Source organism: Rhipicephalus microplus, chromosome 2, assembly GCF_043290135.1.
Source record: "Rhipicephalus microplus isolate Deutch F79 chromosome 2, USDA_Rmic, whole genome shotgun sequence".
NCBI classification, from domain to species: domain Eukaryota; kingdom Metazoa; phylum Arthropoda; class Arachnida; order Ixodida; family Ixodidae; genus Rhipicephalus; species Rhipicephalus microplus.
This window is the reverse complement of record NC_134701.1, coordinates 296304974-296320959: the sequence shown is the minus strand read 5'-3', so window position 1 is coordinate 296320959 and position 15986 is coordinate 296304974. Positions and strand designations below refer to the sequence as shown.

The window sequence follows — 15986 nt, the reverse complement described above, 5'->3', positions numbered from 1 at the left end:
ATCTGCCCTGACGACCAGCGGCGCTTCTGATTGGACATTTTGGTTGGGCCTGGTGTAAATAAAAGAAGCCCTGCGGCGCGTCGCGATCGGAGGTCCTATGGAGAGGAGTCCCCGTGTCGGAGAGCCGGCATGTGTGTGAGTCGGCGGTTTTAGGCGAAAAGCTGACCTATGTGTTAGAGAGGAGAGCTCGGCTCTTCGAGTCTCTGTCGGCCCCAGTGCCGAAATTGTAACGCTTCTGTATATATGCTGTACATAAACCTTGTTTAACTCACCGTCGTCTCGTCCGCTCGTCTTATCAGCTCTGCGCAGAAGCAGTCGCGAGCTGAGAAACATACGCTACCAAACGGCTGGTGACCTCCCCGGCGGAGTTGAAAGCAGTGGCGCCTGTGGGACCGGGTCGGCGTCGCCGTCTTTCGCAACAGTGGAGGTCAGCGGTGGGATCCACGGAGGCAGATTCGCAACAGTGGTGGCTTCGGCGGGATCGGCTCGTCGTTCGCAACAGTGGTGGCAGCGGTGGGATTTCGGAGGTGGCTTCGCAACAGTGGTGGCTTCGGCGGGATCGGCCCGTCGTTCGCAACAGTGGTTGGCAGCTGCGGGATCGGCCGGCGTCAGCGACATCGATGCGGTGAGTGCCTGATGTTTTCCCCTCAGTTCACCAGACTACTCTAGCTCAGGTTGTAGTAGTTTAGAGAAGGGCTGTGTGAAGCATTGTAGTGAGCTTTGATCGTTTCAAGCAAAGTCGAAGTGCTTTGAAACCGAAGTTAATGCGGAGGGGGTAAACACGGGAGTGCGAAATATTGCTTGCGCGTCGTGCTAGTAGGCTTATAGTGGGTACGGCAAGTAAATTGTTAACAGGGGCAAACAGCAAGAGGCTAGTGTGAACGATGGAGAACCTTAAAGTGAAGGAACTCATCGAAATTTGTGAGGAACTCGGCATTACTTTAGGCCGTGCGAAACGAAAGCAAGCGATCCTTGAGATCATGAAGGAGGAGGGAGTGTCGGCTGAGGAAGTTGATGAGGCCTGGGTGGATATTAAAGCACGCCGTGAGGAGGCTGAAAGGCGAGAAGCTCGCGAACGTGAGGAGGCTGAAAGGCGTGAAGCTCGCGAACGTGAGGAGGCTGAAAGGCGTGAAGCTCGCGAACGTGAGGAGGCTGAAAGGCGCGAACGTCGCGAGGAGGCCGAGAGACAGGAACGCCTCGAGATGAAACGAATAGAATTGGCAATACTACAGTGTTCACAGGCGCCTAGCGTAGCTTCTCCAACAGTTCAGGTCAGCGGTTTTAGAATTAGGGACCAATTGCCACCGTTCGTAGTAGGCGAGGACATGGCGAAATATCTCGTCAAGTTTGAACACGTCTGTGAGCGAAACGCTTTGGAGCGGTCTCTTTGGGCGCGGAACCTGCTAGCTCTTCTTCCCGGCGAAGTGTCCGACGCGATAACTTGCTTATCGAGGGAAGCGTTTGAGAGCTATGACGAGGTTAAGGAAGTGCTCTTGAGACGTTATAAGTTGTCACCCGAGGCTTTCAGGCAAAGGTTCCGGTATGCTAAAAAGGGGAATGAGTCACACGTTGACTTCGCGTTTCGTCTTAAAGCCGATTTGATTGAATGGCTCAAGGGCGAAGGTGTTTATGACGACCGCGATAAAGTGGTGGAATGCGTTGCATTGGAGCAATTCTACCGCTGCATCGAAGAGGATGTCAAACTTTGGCTGCAGGACAGACTTGGGGAAGTACAGCTAAACAAGGCAGCAGAGTTAGCTGAGGAGTATTATACTCGCCGAAAGTTGCACAGCAGGGCAGTGCGCGCTGAAAAGGATGAGAGAAAAGAGGGCTTTTCAAAGAAACCTGATCAACGGAAACCCGCTCCGCACCGTAATTTCAAGAAGGACCCGTCTCTTACGAAGGACAGTGTAGGGGAAGGGCAAACAGAAGCGGAGAAATCGAGTGAGGTTTCTACCAAACAGGCATTTGAATCGGAAAACAAACGGAAGCCGCTAATCTGCTACAACTGCAAAAAGGAAGGACACATCGCGAGAAACTGTCAGGAAAAGTTAGCTTTCGCAACGATCCGAGAATCAGAAAAAAACATGCGGTTGTTGGAGCCGTATCTCCAAGAAATTAAAGTAAATAAGAAAATGTGTCGAGCACTAAGAGACTCCGCGGCAACCATGGATGTTGTCCATCCTTCATTGGTGTCTCCGGATGACTTTACCGGAGAATGCGCGTGGATCAGGCAAGTCGCCGAGGAGCAGAGTGCTTGCTTACCAATCGCCACGGTTGTCATTGAAGGCCCGTTCGGTAAGCTTTGCACCGAAGCGGCTGTGTCTACCGCGCTTCCCGATCGTTTTCCTTATCTTTTCTCCAACAACTCAGAGCAGCTTCTCAAAGAGCAGGGCAAATCGTTCTTCCCCAACTTAGCGTGCATGGCTCTCACGCGATCGCAAGCGCGGAAGCTATCGCGGCAGCTTGATCTGGTTCAATGCGGTGAACTCTCAAGTGACCTTGTCGGCGGGTCGACGGAACCCCAGAAAGGAAAGTTTCCGCATGGGTCATGTGAGCAGTCACGCGAGCGGCCCGTCGCGGAAACGGCCAGCGCGGCCGGCGCGGTAGGGGGAGACGACATGGCGCCATTGAGTCAGAGCGAGAGGGTTGCAACGCTCTCGCCTGTAGCGGAAAGTTGGAGCGAGCTGCCGAGAGTTGATCGAGAGACGCTCATTCGAGAGCAGCGTGAGGATCTCTCGATTGAAGCGCTAGTGGAAAGCCAGAAAAACGCGGCAAAAGTGCTGTCGAAGGAGCACTACGAGGAATCGGTGAAGAAGCGCGCTTTTGAAGTTGATAATCAGGTAATGCTGCTGCAGCCGTCCAAAAGGAACAAGCTTGAGGTTGATTGGGAAGGGCCCGCCAAAGTATTATCGAAGCCTTGCGATACAAATTATGAAGTGAAATTAGGAAGGCGGCCGGACAAAATTTACAACTTGATGAAACCATACGTTCAACATCAAGCGGTCGTAAATCTGTTGCTGAATGCTTCAGAGGAAGAGGAAGCAGAAATTTTTAGTTCTAGTGAGGTAATTGAAGGGGGATCGAAAGTAATCCGGGAGCAGATAAACCTAGAGCCTAGGTTAAGTGAAGTCCGGAAGGAGGACCTGAGAAAGATTGTTTTGGTGTTTGAAGATGTGTTTTCGGACCGTCCTGGAAACACGAAGGTGATCGAACACGATATCGAGCTAAGCGGCGAGGAGTCAATCCGTAATAAGCCGTATCGTTGTTCCCCTGTGCAACGTCGAAAGTGTGAGCCGCTCTTGGTGCCGCATAGGTATCGTCGCCTAAAAGTGGCCGGTTACGGAGATGGAGCATGTTGCTCCACAGCGTAACTTTGACGTTCGCTATAAAAAAAAGGGGGAAAGCTAAACGCTAATGCAGACACATTGAGCCGTGCGTTTAGTTAGTACCTTCTCAACCTTTCGGTTTCTCGTTGGCGATTCGGGGCAAAATTTTGACCTCATCACGACCTGGGCTGAGCGCTCTCGTTTGGAGTGATCTCAAGGGGCCAACTTTATGTGGTATTCTAATTCGTTGCGTTGTTGTAATTGTGAAAAATTCAAGTTCTTACTTTAAGAGTCTTGTGTCTCACATGTGCCTCTTGATGTAGGGGGAACAAAATTCCGATAGACACGTAGATAGGTATATGTTGTACTATACTTTGTCTGGTGTTCTGTCGGGTGACCGAGGGCACTTGCTTGTGTCGTGTGTTGTTTGTTGCCGAACCGTTCTTAGCAAGTTGCAGAACCATCGACAAGTGCTGAAGCCGAAGATGGTCAGAAGAGACGAGTGAAGCTGGTCGACAAGTTGTGGCGACAAGCCAGTGGAGCTGGGATCCGTCGTCCAGAATGGGCTGTATTCCCGGAACAGTCTGGAGCTGTATTCTCCCCATGGCCCTGGCGGCGAACCTGGAGGGACCTGGCGAACGAGCGCACCTGACATCCGAGCCCCGTGGAAGCAGCTCGTCTTTCCGGTGCATTGTCTGGCGGCGGGGGTGCTGTTATGCCAGCGAGTCCTCGTCAAACGTCCGTGCCTCTGAAAAAGGTAATCTGGGTCAAGGCCAGCCCGCAGTCTGCCTGGCGCGAACAACTCAACGGCGTAAACACGCGCGGCGCTTCTCTGACCCACGTGCATTGAGTCATCGGCGCACGTGACAGCGAGCCGGCGTCCTCGTGTCTGGTGGTCTGACGCATGGCGCGGCGCCCCATTGGAGGAATCTGCCCTGACGACCAGCGGCGCTTCTGATTGGACATTTTGGTTGGACCCGGTGTAAATAAAAGAAGCCCTGCGGCGCGTCGCGATCGGAGGTCCTATGGAGATGAGTCCCCGTGTCGGAGAGCCGGCATGTGTGTGAGTCGGCGGTTTTAGGCGAAAAGCTGACCTATGTGTTAGAGAGGAGAGCTCGGCTCTTCGAGTCTCTGTCGGCCCCAGTGCCGAAATTGTAACGCTTCTGTATATATGCTGTACATAAACCTTGTTTAACTCACCGTCGTCTCGTCCGCTCGTCTTATCAGCTCTGCGCAGAAGCAGTCGCGAGCTGAGAAACATACGCTACCAAACGGCTGGTGACCTCCCCGGCGGAGTTGAAAGCAGTGGCGCCTGTGGGACCGGGTCGGCGTCGCCGTCTTTCGCAACAGTGGAGGTCAGCGGTGGGATCCACGGAGGCAGATTCGCAACAGTGGTGGCTTCGGCGGGATCGGCTCGTCGTTCGCAACAGTCCACATCGTAACTTTGTGCTGAGTTCAAAGCAACAAATGAACCTTCTTAATTCGTGCTTCGCATATTATTGATTCTCTCTGTACGTGGGATCTGTTTTTTTTTTGACACTGAATACAGAGCTCCCCCTCCCACCAACAATGAATTTGCTTTTTTTCTGCATACTATCTGCTGTACCTTGAGCACTTAAGTTATTATTTTATAGAATGTCAAACAGGCCATCATTACGTGTCTTAGTTGTGCCCTTTGAGCTTGCCATGTTCGCGGAAGAGAATGCCAATTGCGGCAACATCACTTATTTTGCTCATCCGAAAAGCCCTCGCAGAATTTTTATGCATCAATAGCCAATCAGTTTTACTTACATCACTTCATGAACTTGCCGCAAATGCCATTTTATCGAGGGTTATTCAAAAGCATTCAAGAAAGTTATTGTTTGACGCCTTCTAGCTGAGTTGGCGCAATATACACAGTCTCATAAATTAGCAGGTAAATTGTTGGCAGCATATATAAACAAGCATGACGAGTTTAGAACTTAGAGAAAAATGTGGAAATGTTTTCAGCCATACTCGTGATGGCTGGAAAAACGCTGTTTATTACGCATGGAATGACCCAAAGGTAATTATTTGCCAAAGCTTTTTTGAAGGATGCTGTAGGCTACACTTCAGGAAACGAAAGAACAAGATAGCAATAAAGTTTCTTCACACTCAAAGATGAGCGCCGATTAGGGTTTTTTAGAAGAATATAATAGGGCACTCATACCACACACAATGGAGCGGCCTGTCGATTACCAGCGCCGCAAAATAGTCAGCTTGCTTTTTTACCTAATATGGAGATAGATGGCGCATAGTGTTGTGGGGCTAAAAAGCTGCTGTATATGCTAGCTTTAGAGTAGTGCATTCCTCTTATAAACGTGGCTAATAATTTTTCACTGCTGAGAAGTGGATGTTAGGTCCATTTTCGAAATTGGCACCACTGCTGCTGCGACTGACTGAATTGGTATTAGTCGCCACCACATAAGTACATCGGCCGCCAGTGACACGACAGGGATGCCGATTGGAGCCGCTCCATAGCGAACCAGCGCTGGAGTTTCCGCGGTGCCCTGGCGGCCAAAGCACGCACTTCTCAGCTGATCCCGCAGGTGAAAGTGGCGGCTGGTAGAGGCGGTGCGGGCGCGCAGCACCGAAACAAAACCAAAGGGCGCTAGTGTTCAAATGGGACAATAGTTAGAAATGCCCCGCCGTGGTGGTCTTGTGGCTAAGGTACTCGGCTGCAGACCCGCAGGTCGCGGGACCAAATCCCCGCAGCGGCGGCTGCATTTTCAATGCAGGCGTAAGTGTTGTAGACACGTGTGCTCACATTTGTATGCATGGTGAAGAACCCCAGGTGGTCGAAATTTCCAGAGCCCTCCGCACCGGCGTCTCTCATAATCATATGGTGGTTTTGGGACGTTATACGGTTTATTTCCCTTGTTTGTCATATTGCCACGTTCCTTTTCTCAAGTTTTGCTATCGCCCCATTACACTATGTTCAGCGCAAACCGCGTCTACGGTGTTAGAGAAGCTTCGAGGCTGTAGTAGATCGTTTTGTTAAGATTACGCCCACTTCGTGAACCTCTCAGATTATTCTGGAACCTACGTCGCTGCTAGTAATAACGCTTGAATGTTCGATGGCAAGTGTATAAATGCCGACACGCTTCGCCGCTTGTCAGTTGATCGACGGCCGACGCTCTGCCCGCTGTTATCAGTGTGCCAGTTTCTTGCTGTAATCTGACTTTTCTTTTACGTGGCCACAAGTTCGGCCAATTAAACACTTTTTATTTAGACAAGTCGTCTCCACCTTTCTCAGCGTCACGACACCATGACATCTGGTGGAGGTGCTTTCCGGCCCATCTACCGAAAGCCCCGCTCCAGCCGTGAGCCAAGCCCACACCGTGAAGAGGACACTGAAGCCAGCCTCGATCAGCGCTGACAAAGACAGAGACGACTCGTCCAAAAAAAATGTTTATTTATTGGCTGAACTTGTCGCCACGCAAAAGAAAAGTCAGATTACAGCAAGACACTGGCACACTGATAGCGGAGGGCAGACCATCGGCCGTCGATCAGCTGACAAGCGGTGAAGCGGGACGGCATTAGGGAGTTTTAAAATAGCGCACCGCGAGTTTTTGCGGTGCGGTCGCTGCCAGTGCGCATGCATCGTAACGCGAGTCGGCATTCGCGTTCGTGGACCGCGCGCTGAAAATCCGAAATTGCGTGCGGTGATGGCTGCTGGCTTGTGGCCCGCAAGCGCTGGTTTTGAGGCTACGGGCAATGATGGCGGCCTGCGTGTTGCCCCCAAGCGCTGGTTTCTAGGCTACGGTGTCGCGGCGATCGTGCGTTCTGGTTCGCAGCAGGACAAACGCTATTCAATAGGGAGTTTTAGAATGCCGTTTGTAAGCGCTGCGGGCGTTCCGGGCGTAGCGGGCGCCATATGAGCTTTATAATAGCGTTTGCGTGGCTGCGAACCGCAACGCACGATCGCAGCGACACCGTAGCCTCGAAACCAGCGCTTTCGGGCCACATGCGGACCGCCATTACCGCACGCAATTTCGGATTTTTTCGCGTGCGGTGCGCGAACGCGAACGCCGACTCGCGTTACGACGCATGCGCAGTAGCAGCGACCACACCGCAAGGGCTCATTGTGCGTTATTCTAAAACTCTCTAATAATTCATATGGCACTCGCAACGCCCGCAGCGCTTGCAAACGGTATTCTAAAACTCCCTATTTATACACTTGCCATCGAACATTCTAGCGTTATGTTTCTAGCGTTCCAGAATCATGTGAAATGTTCGCAAAGTGAGCGTAACCTTAACCAAACAATTTATTACAGTCTCGAAGCCTCTCTAACACCATAGGCGTGGTTCACGCTGAACATAGTGTAACTGGGTGATAACAAAACTTTCCTAGAGGAAAGGAACGTGGCAATATCAATGAAAATGGACGCGGCATTGCATCCAAGCGTTCCGACAAGCAAAGTATGTTCTGCTCTCGAACCCTGTCTAGTAGTGTTGGGCTTGTTTTTAAACCGAATCGCGCCTGTCTGCCAGATTCACTATATAATGAAGACGGCCACCAGTGGAAACCAGTGCGAAACAGCCAAGTTTATACGGTGTATTGCCGGAAATAAACTAGTGTGCGTACGGCACATGTAAAAAAAAAAGGTTTCATCTGACCACCGCTACAAAAATCCATTCTGATGCCCGAACGTCAAGTGAATAAGTAGTCTTGATTGATTGATTGATATGTGTGGTTTAACGTCCCAAAACCACTATATGATTATGAGAGACGCCGTAGTGGAGGGCTCCGGAAATTTAGACCACCTGGGGTTCTTTAACGTGCACCCAAATCTGAGCACACGGGCCTACAACATTTCCGCCTCCATCGGAAATGCAGCCGCCGCAGCCGGGATTCGAACCCGCGCCCTGCGGGTCAGCAGCCGAGTACCTTAGCCACTAGACCACCGCGGCGGGGCTGAATAAGTAGTCTGCATATTTGCTAAGACGTGGAAGGAAAGCTGCTTTGGCCACAAAATTTATGTGGTGATACGCTCACCTTAGCCTTCGAATTACTGTAAAAGATACGCTCGCGATGAATACTCGGTGCTAAGATGCTTTTGTTAGACTAAGTTTGCGCTTAAGACAGGGTTTTTGTTACAGCAGCGAAAAACTCGAAGCTTAGCTTGCTAGAGTCAGCCTATGCTGTAAGCTTCTTTCTCACTGGCTGTCATGGCTAAGTAACATCAAAATTTATGCTTTGCTAAAAAAGGGTCAAAAGTCTTTGACTTTTAGTCATGGGTCAGTTTGCCTTACACACGGTTTCAGTTTTACCGCTTGCCTCTGTCTGTTCGAAATAAACGTGTCCGTTCAACATCAATTGCTAGTCCTTCACGTACTAAAAAGGATACGATTTTGAGGCACGCTGTAGCGTGGTTGTTAGGATGAATTGTGTCTCCTTGGGGTTCTTCAATGTGCTCATACATCTTGGGTCACGGTCGTTCTTTGTATTTCGCCCTCACTTAAATGCGGCCGCCGTGGTCCGAAATCTATCCCGCGCTACAAAGCATAGAAGCGTGACTTACCTGCGCTATGCTGTCACGGTGGTTTGCTTGATCAACGTCCCCGTGCATACCTACCGCGGACAGAATGTACATATGCATGACGCCACAAAAAAATGATGCCGGAGCTGCTTTCCTCTCTTTTTCTTTCTTTACTACAGAAGTTGCCAGTGTGATATCGTCGCCTCCCAGACTTACGAATTGGGGCATATCAGCCAGCAGTTGCTTAGCACAAAATCCAGCACGCAACCAGAAAATGATGACGAGGGAGTCGCCATGACTGTACAGCATTGTACCTTCGATGCCACGCTGTGCAGAGCCTTTTTTTTTCATTTTCGAGTGCTCTTTATGTGAGAGGAGCGTTTGAACAAAGTTTGTTTTGTTTCTAAACCACTGTGCAGCATTACAAGCGCTTTTCGAAGTGTACGCTCCAAAATGAAGCGCTGCACACGCGCGCGCTCTCTCCGCGGCATCTGGGCGCGGCGCCATTCTGCGCCAGGTGCTGCTCTTCGGCGCGCCACCTATCCAGCATCGCATGGTCTCCCATATGCGGAGTGCGGCTTCACCGCGCAGTTGTGGTTGCTGTGTGGACCTATGCACAGCTCTGAAGTCGTTACTTATGCAGTACTCACGCCTGAGGGTGGCAATGTCATGATCCCTTGCGTGTTCCAGAAGCAGCGGCAAAGTGATGAAAAGCAGTTGTGCAGGTAGCCTTATCTGCGCCCGTGCCAGAGCTTACTGGCTCTCACGTAAACTTAGTACTAACCAACAAACGGGGCACGCTGCTGTGCGTGTAAACGCGTACAAAGTAACCCGCACACAGAGCGTGCGCGAATCCCGTTCTCCTTTGCAGCTTCGGCTTCTAAGGAAATAAAGAACATAAACAGGTTCCTTATTTTATGGTGGCCATAGCTGAACAGGTTGTTTTGCTGGTGAAAAGTGTCTTCGCTCCAGTGTAAGTCGTGAATGTCGTCTCGCAGTGCGTTCGAATCTGAACAGCTTGCTATTTTTCCGCAAGTTTTTTCCAGTAATGTGCCTGGCACATGTAGTGATGAGTTTTCTATACAGTAGAAAGAGAATGACACAAGGGGTCCAAAGCTTTTTCTCTACGTTTTATTATCAAATGTCCTCCTGCAGAGACGTTCTTTGATGAGTGCGATAATAATAGAAGCCCTATAGTGGATTTTAAGCGACGTATCTAATAGCGCCTTCGCAATGTTCTTTCCGCAGGCTCGCAGCACTCGGCGACTGGTGGCTGCAAAGGACCTTACAGTCCAACGTTCAGCTCAGCGGCCTACCTGTACCCATGCACCATCGAGTTCAGCATAATTTTGGCGGGAGTGTGGTTCATCGTGTGGCAAAACATCGGCAACGTTCACCTACACTCCAAGTCGCACCACCTGGAGCAGAAAATCGACGGGCCTGAAGGCAACCACGAGATCACGTACGAGAGCAACGTGGTCATCAGCGCCGACTGCCACGCAGCCAACAAAGGTCTTTTCTCGGGAATCCTCGTCCTGCTCACGTCCATCATTACCGTCATCATCTTCTTTGTGGTGCTCCAGGGTTCTAACTTCAAGACGGTCGGCGGAACTATCTACAATTGCCAGGAAGGTATCCTGACGGCCCTGGGACTGCTCGCTAGCATCGTGGCCTACTTCAAGGTTATCCAGTTGGACCAGAACGCGCACCCGGTGACGTTCCTGGATAACTTCCTGCTTTTCATTCCGCTTCCGTTCTTCTTCATTCACGCCATCTTGTGCATAATGGCGGAACTTCACCTGTCGGACACCTTCAGGATTGTGCTTCGCGTGGTTGCACTCGTGCAGATCATCATCCAAACGCCGGTGCTCGTCGACGGACTCCGAAGGTGCAGCAACTCACACGTGCTCCGCTACCGCAAACCTGGCAGAGAGATCATCACATTCCTTCTCATTTTGAATGTCACTCAGTGGGTCGTCTTTACGGTGCAGCAAAAGCACATAGACGACCTGATCGCCGCAAAGCTAGTTTACGGGAACCTCTGGTCTTTCATTGGACATGCTACAATCCCACTGATGCTGTTCTACAGGTTCCATTCGGCTGTCTGCCTGGCAGACATCTGGCAAGCGGCTTACCACAAGGGCGAGTGAAAGTCATAGTGCGCTATTCGGCTAAGGTGTTTAGGCATCAGACGCAGGCATTTTCTGTTTCACAAAGAAGGCCTGTACCCGGCTGAAATTGCGGACAATATCTGCTACCAAGTTTATATCTTATGGTGTTGACGACTTTTCGCCGCCTATGAGTTGCATGAACATCATTCTGAGAAATCCCTAAACGCTCACACTCTACTACGACTAGCAGCGGTCACTGGATCATTAGCGGCTGAGGATGCGGTTTAAAGGCGGTCATGCCACTAGCAATGGAGTTACCCACCTCTTCACACCACCTTCTCAACTGCAGTAAAGTATTCGATTCATAGTCATCTGCTTGGAGGCTCGCAGCTGCAGTTGAGTGACTGGCAAATCGAGCAAGATGTGACTGAGCGGGAGTAGTCCGACCAGAGTGGCCGCTTGAGAGCATATTTGTGAATGATCGCCTTGTGATTAGAAGGCCGGTGCTACACATAGGTGTGAGTATTAAAAATGGAAACTATAATGAATTTAGCCGCTGAACTAACTGACCGTAATTGAAGAGCTGGAGCTGCTCATGAAATTCAGCGAAGCGTCAGTCTTGCTTCATCTTGTCGTCTTAAGTCTTGTTCAAGCTCCCATCATTACATCCTTATAGGAATGTGCTATAAAACAATGCAGGACACAACCTATTACTCGGTATGATTTTGAATTTATAGTAAAATAAATCAACACTATGTTGAAATACAAAATGTTCGAGCATTTTTACGGTGTCCTGCGTGTTTTACTGTCGCGTAGTTCACACTGTTCTGCAAAACGCGCAGAATTTTATTTCTAAAAAGATCACAGCATATCCACTAATTAAATGATGATAAGTGGATGAAGCTCCGGCAGATAATTCGGGTAACCGTAAATTCCTCGTACGTTGGCTAGTCTAATATGAAAATGAGTGACCACCCGCTTACAACATATACAATGTTTGTTGTTTTTTATTGATTGTATATTGTATTTAGGCGAGGACTTGGCTTTGCCTTCATTAAGTCTGCCTTAATTATCATTGGTGAAATGAAGAGCAAAGCACAGTGGTGCTTCATCGTCCTAGTGCAGCGATGGCAGAAAGAGAATGTGTAGGCGACAACGCGCTTGTTTTCAGCGTCATCGAGGAACGCATGGCTCGATAGTAAGGAGCTTCACCCCGAATATACTTCATTCTGTTTTGCTTTATACTACTACCACCGCTGAATGAGTTAAGGGGAAGACAACATGGTGCGTTCACGGATATTTTAGTTAAGATTCAAAGCATTCATCGCTATTATTCTCAGCCATTGAGAAATGTGGGAATACTACCTGCAAACGAATTGAAGCTTATCCGCCAGCGTGTAACACAAGAACTGCTTAGTAGGTGGTCAATAAGGGTGAAGCATGCACTGGTACACGCCCGCCGTAATTTGTGTGCTGTCACCACGAGAGCACTCCTCAAGTGGACATACGAGAATTGGGCAACCACCGCTGCCCTGAAAGTGGCAAACGAAAACCGGTACGCGAGAGAGGTATAAGGGAGAGAGGCGAACATAAATAACGAATAGAAACATGGCGAGAGAAAGAGAAGGATAGAAAAAAGTGATGGAAAAACAAAGGGAATGGAGAAGTACAGAAAAATAGAAAGAAAGGCACAAGAAAAAAAATCACAACATATCCACGGAGTGAATGTTGATAAGTGGGGTGAAGAGTCCATCAGTCCGTCCACGTTTTCGTCCATCCGTTCGTTCGTGTCTCCGTCCGTCCATGCGTCCATCCATCTGTGCGTCTGTCCACCCATTTGTGCGTCCATGTGTCTGTCTGTGCATCGATCTATGCGTCCGTCCGTGCGTCCGCCCTTTCGTCCGTCTGTGCATTCGTCCAACCATCCGTGCGCACGTCCGTTGCGTCTACCCGTCCGCGCGTCAAACAGACAGATGACTCATAGGCGCGGCCAGTGGATGATTCACGGTTTGGCGACAGAACCCTCCGACGTTTCACTCAACTCATCTTCATTAACTCCGTGGATATGATGGGAAGTGGTTACTACAAACATGCCATACATACAGATGATCATCGAGCCACGCCTTAAGGGGCCACTCATCAGGTTTTACCATTTCGAGCTGACAAGCGCAATGCGTAGACGAGGCATTCATGATAACGTCTGCCAAAATTCGCAACGCTACGCGCCGCGGAAACGGGTCAAATTTCAAGATAAACACTGTCCCCCCTTCCTTTTGCGGGCGCGCGCCGAGAGAATGAAGACATGACGTGCGCGTATGAATGACCCTACGTACACGACAATGCCGTGACGTTGCACATCGACGTAGAGAACTGTGCTCTGACGTCGTCAACAGTATACGACGTGACATTGCCTGTACTACATAAACTACGACATGCGTAGTTTATGTAATTTGCTGCTTGAATAGATGTATAAAACCTGAGATTAATAATGAGATGCAATAAGAAAAAGTGAGCATCTTTCTTTTATTTTTTCCCGTGACTTACAACGAGATGCGGGGCTAATGGGCCGGTGCTTCGCATGCGTTCGTGTCCCCGCGGTCAGCGCATCAAGCAGACGACAGCCGTAGAAGCGTAAGTAACACTCCTACGCGTTCACGCACTGATTGTGCTCATATTTTTTGCCGCATCTAAGCCAGGGGAGGCACTGCGAGCGCCGACGAGTGCAGACGCGCTTCACGTTGGCTCCTGTTTCATGAACGAATTCGCAGTGAACATCACCACGTGCATTTCTCAGAGTGATATCAGAGGATTCGCCTCGTTATCCAGATTCTCAGGATACCAAAGACAAGGTGGGCCAACTGTTTTTCGTCTTTATACGGCCTTCTCTCTGTGCACACCACTCGAGACACTGTTAAGCCTCGCGAAACAAGCCGGTTTCCTCAGGGAGCTGACGCTGTAAACCCAATGAAATCCACCGTGTCGGCAGGCGACGCGCAAAACACTGATGTCGATTCGAGGACAATGGATGTACAACACGATGATGATGAATCGCCAGCCACTACCGAGAGTGAAGAAGGCTAGCACACCGTTCACTACGGACATCGTCGAAAGCGCGCACATGAATCGGCCAGGGACGCTGATGGCTGCCATGGTGCTAAGAACAAGGTAGAACCCGGTTTTGATAACATGCAAGCCAAAACGCTGGAAATACGGATGAGCAGCATCTAAAAAGCGAGCAGAATGCCCAAGCTGCCAGCGGGAGGCTACAAAATTGTCATCCGACCGAGAGGAGGCCTACGCGTAGCCGCACTCGGCCCAACCGATAAAACCAGAGACATACATGAAGCCATGGCTACACCACCAGAAGACCGGCCCTTGGACGTGATATGCCCCAACAAGACACAGAACATCATGATAGTGAGCACTCGCTCCGCCGCGATGGTCTAGTGGCTAAGGTACTCGGCTGCTGACCCGCAGGGCGCGGGTTCGAATCCCGGCTGCTGCGGTTGCATTTCCGATGGAGGCGGAAATGTGGTAGGCCCGTGTACTCAGATTTGGGTGCACGTTAAAGAACCCCAGGTGGTCGAAATTTACAGAGCCCTCCACTACGGCGTCTCTCATAATCATATAGTGGTTTTGGGACGTTGAAACCCCACATATCTATCTATGATAGTGAGCACACCAGGCCCTAACTGAGCTGACCAGTACAGAAAAATACAAAAAAATACTTATACGAGGTAAAGAATATGAAGTGGCAGCGTATGAAACAGCTCCAGATGGTACAACCAAAGGTATCATTAAAGGAATCCCACTGGAAGAAACTACTGGTAGCATTAGGGCGGCCCTTGTCACTGAAAGAAAACCACAGCATCATCACGGCTAAACTACTGGGAATACCACAACAGTCATTGTGCTCTTCAGTGGAAATAAGGTACCCTCAAGTGTGTGCTATAATAGAGTAATAATACCGTGCACGCTATACCGCAAGCAAATTGACTACTGCAAGCAGTGAAACCAACCCGTGTTGTAACCTGAACGAAGATGTATTGATGTGTGAATAAAATTCTACTATGTGTGTGAACGAAAATGTATTTCAGTTATTTATGTGTGAACAAAGTTGTATTGAGTCGGTGAACGGAGATGTACGTCATTTATTGATGTAACCCCCCTGCTATAACGCCTTCGGGCGCTGCGGGGTATCTGATGAATAAAGAATAAAGAATAAAGACTGGAACACAGAAGTGACGTGTGCCCCAACCCCCAAGATAAACTTTGTGCTGGTTGCGGCATTCACGACCCCAAAGATGACCACAGATGCGACCTTAGCTGTCAAATCTTTAGAAAAGACCACGTTACAGTAGGTAAAAGCTGCACGGCCAGGTTCAAGAAACGTTACATTGTAGAACAGACACAATAGGCCAGACTGCGAGAACATCAAAGGCAAAGCTCATCTCTACCAAGAGGGCGTCCACAAGAGCGCTTAACATCGAGACCCGGAAAACGACAACAAACAAGATCCCGCACCGGTTAAAAGCACCACAGCTCTGCAAGCTCCCACCCCAGTTCCAGGTCGGGATCGGCGTCTAAGGGACCAACAAACAAGGTGAGCTGGGCAGATAGAGCATGGAGCTTGCGACCGGAGGGACCTCAGGAGGTTAAAAATAACAACGGTAGCAATAACAGCAACAGTTAAAGCTCGAACGGCTTAAAGGTGAAAACAGACAAATGAAAGAAATCATAGAACAGATGAAAGTTCAAATAGAACTCCTCACTATGGAATGCGAATGCGGCAAACCCAGAAGCCCTAATATAACTAATACTGTACTGCAGGAGGAAACAACCATAACTGACGATCGCATGGAGATAACTACCCTCCGTTAAATTGAAAGGCCGAAACGCAGAAAACTACAGATCCCCTGAGCACTAAACAAGAAAGCATCTCGCAACAAACAAGGTTAGATAACATTGAGAAAAAGGTATACCAGCTATTATCCGCATTCCAATCCTGGAAACCACCACTAAGACGTCTGTTGATCTGACGGCAC

General features: G+C 49.7%; 1 protein-coding gene across 2 annotated transcripts in view; it reads left to right on the top strand.

Moving 5' to 3' along the window:
* LOC119178576 (proton channel OtopLc) overlaps positions 1-11725 on the top strand; it is a 114911-nt gene extending 103186 nt beyond the window's left edge. For both annotated transcript variants that reach the window (XM_075882305.1, XM_075882303.1), the window contains exon 8: positions 10079-11725. In XM_075882305.1, the coding sequence (XP_075738420.1) occupies positions 10079-10980 (902 nt within the window). In that variant the 3' untranslated portion in view covers positions 10981-11725. The remainder of the gene's footprint in view (positions 1-10078) is intronic.
* Positions 11726-15986: the final 4261 nt, after the last annotated feature.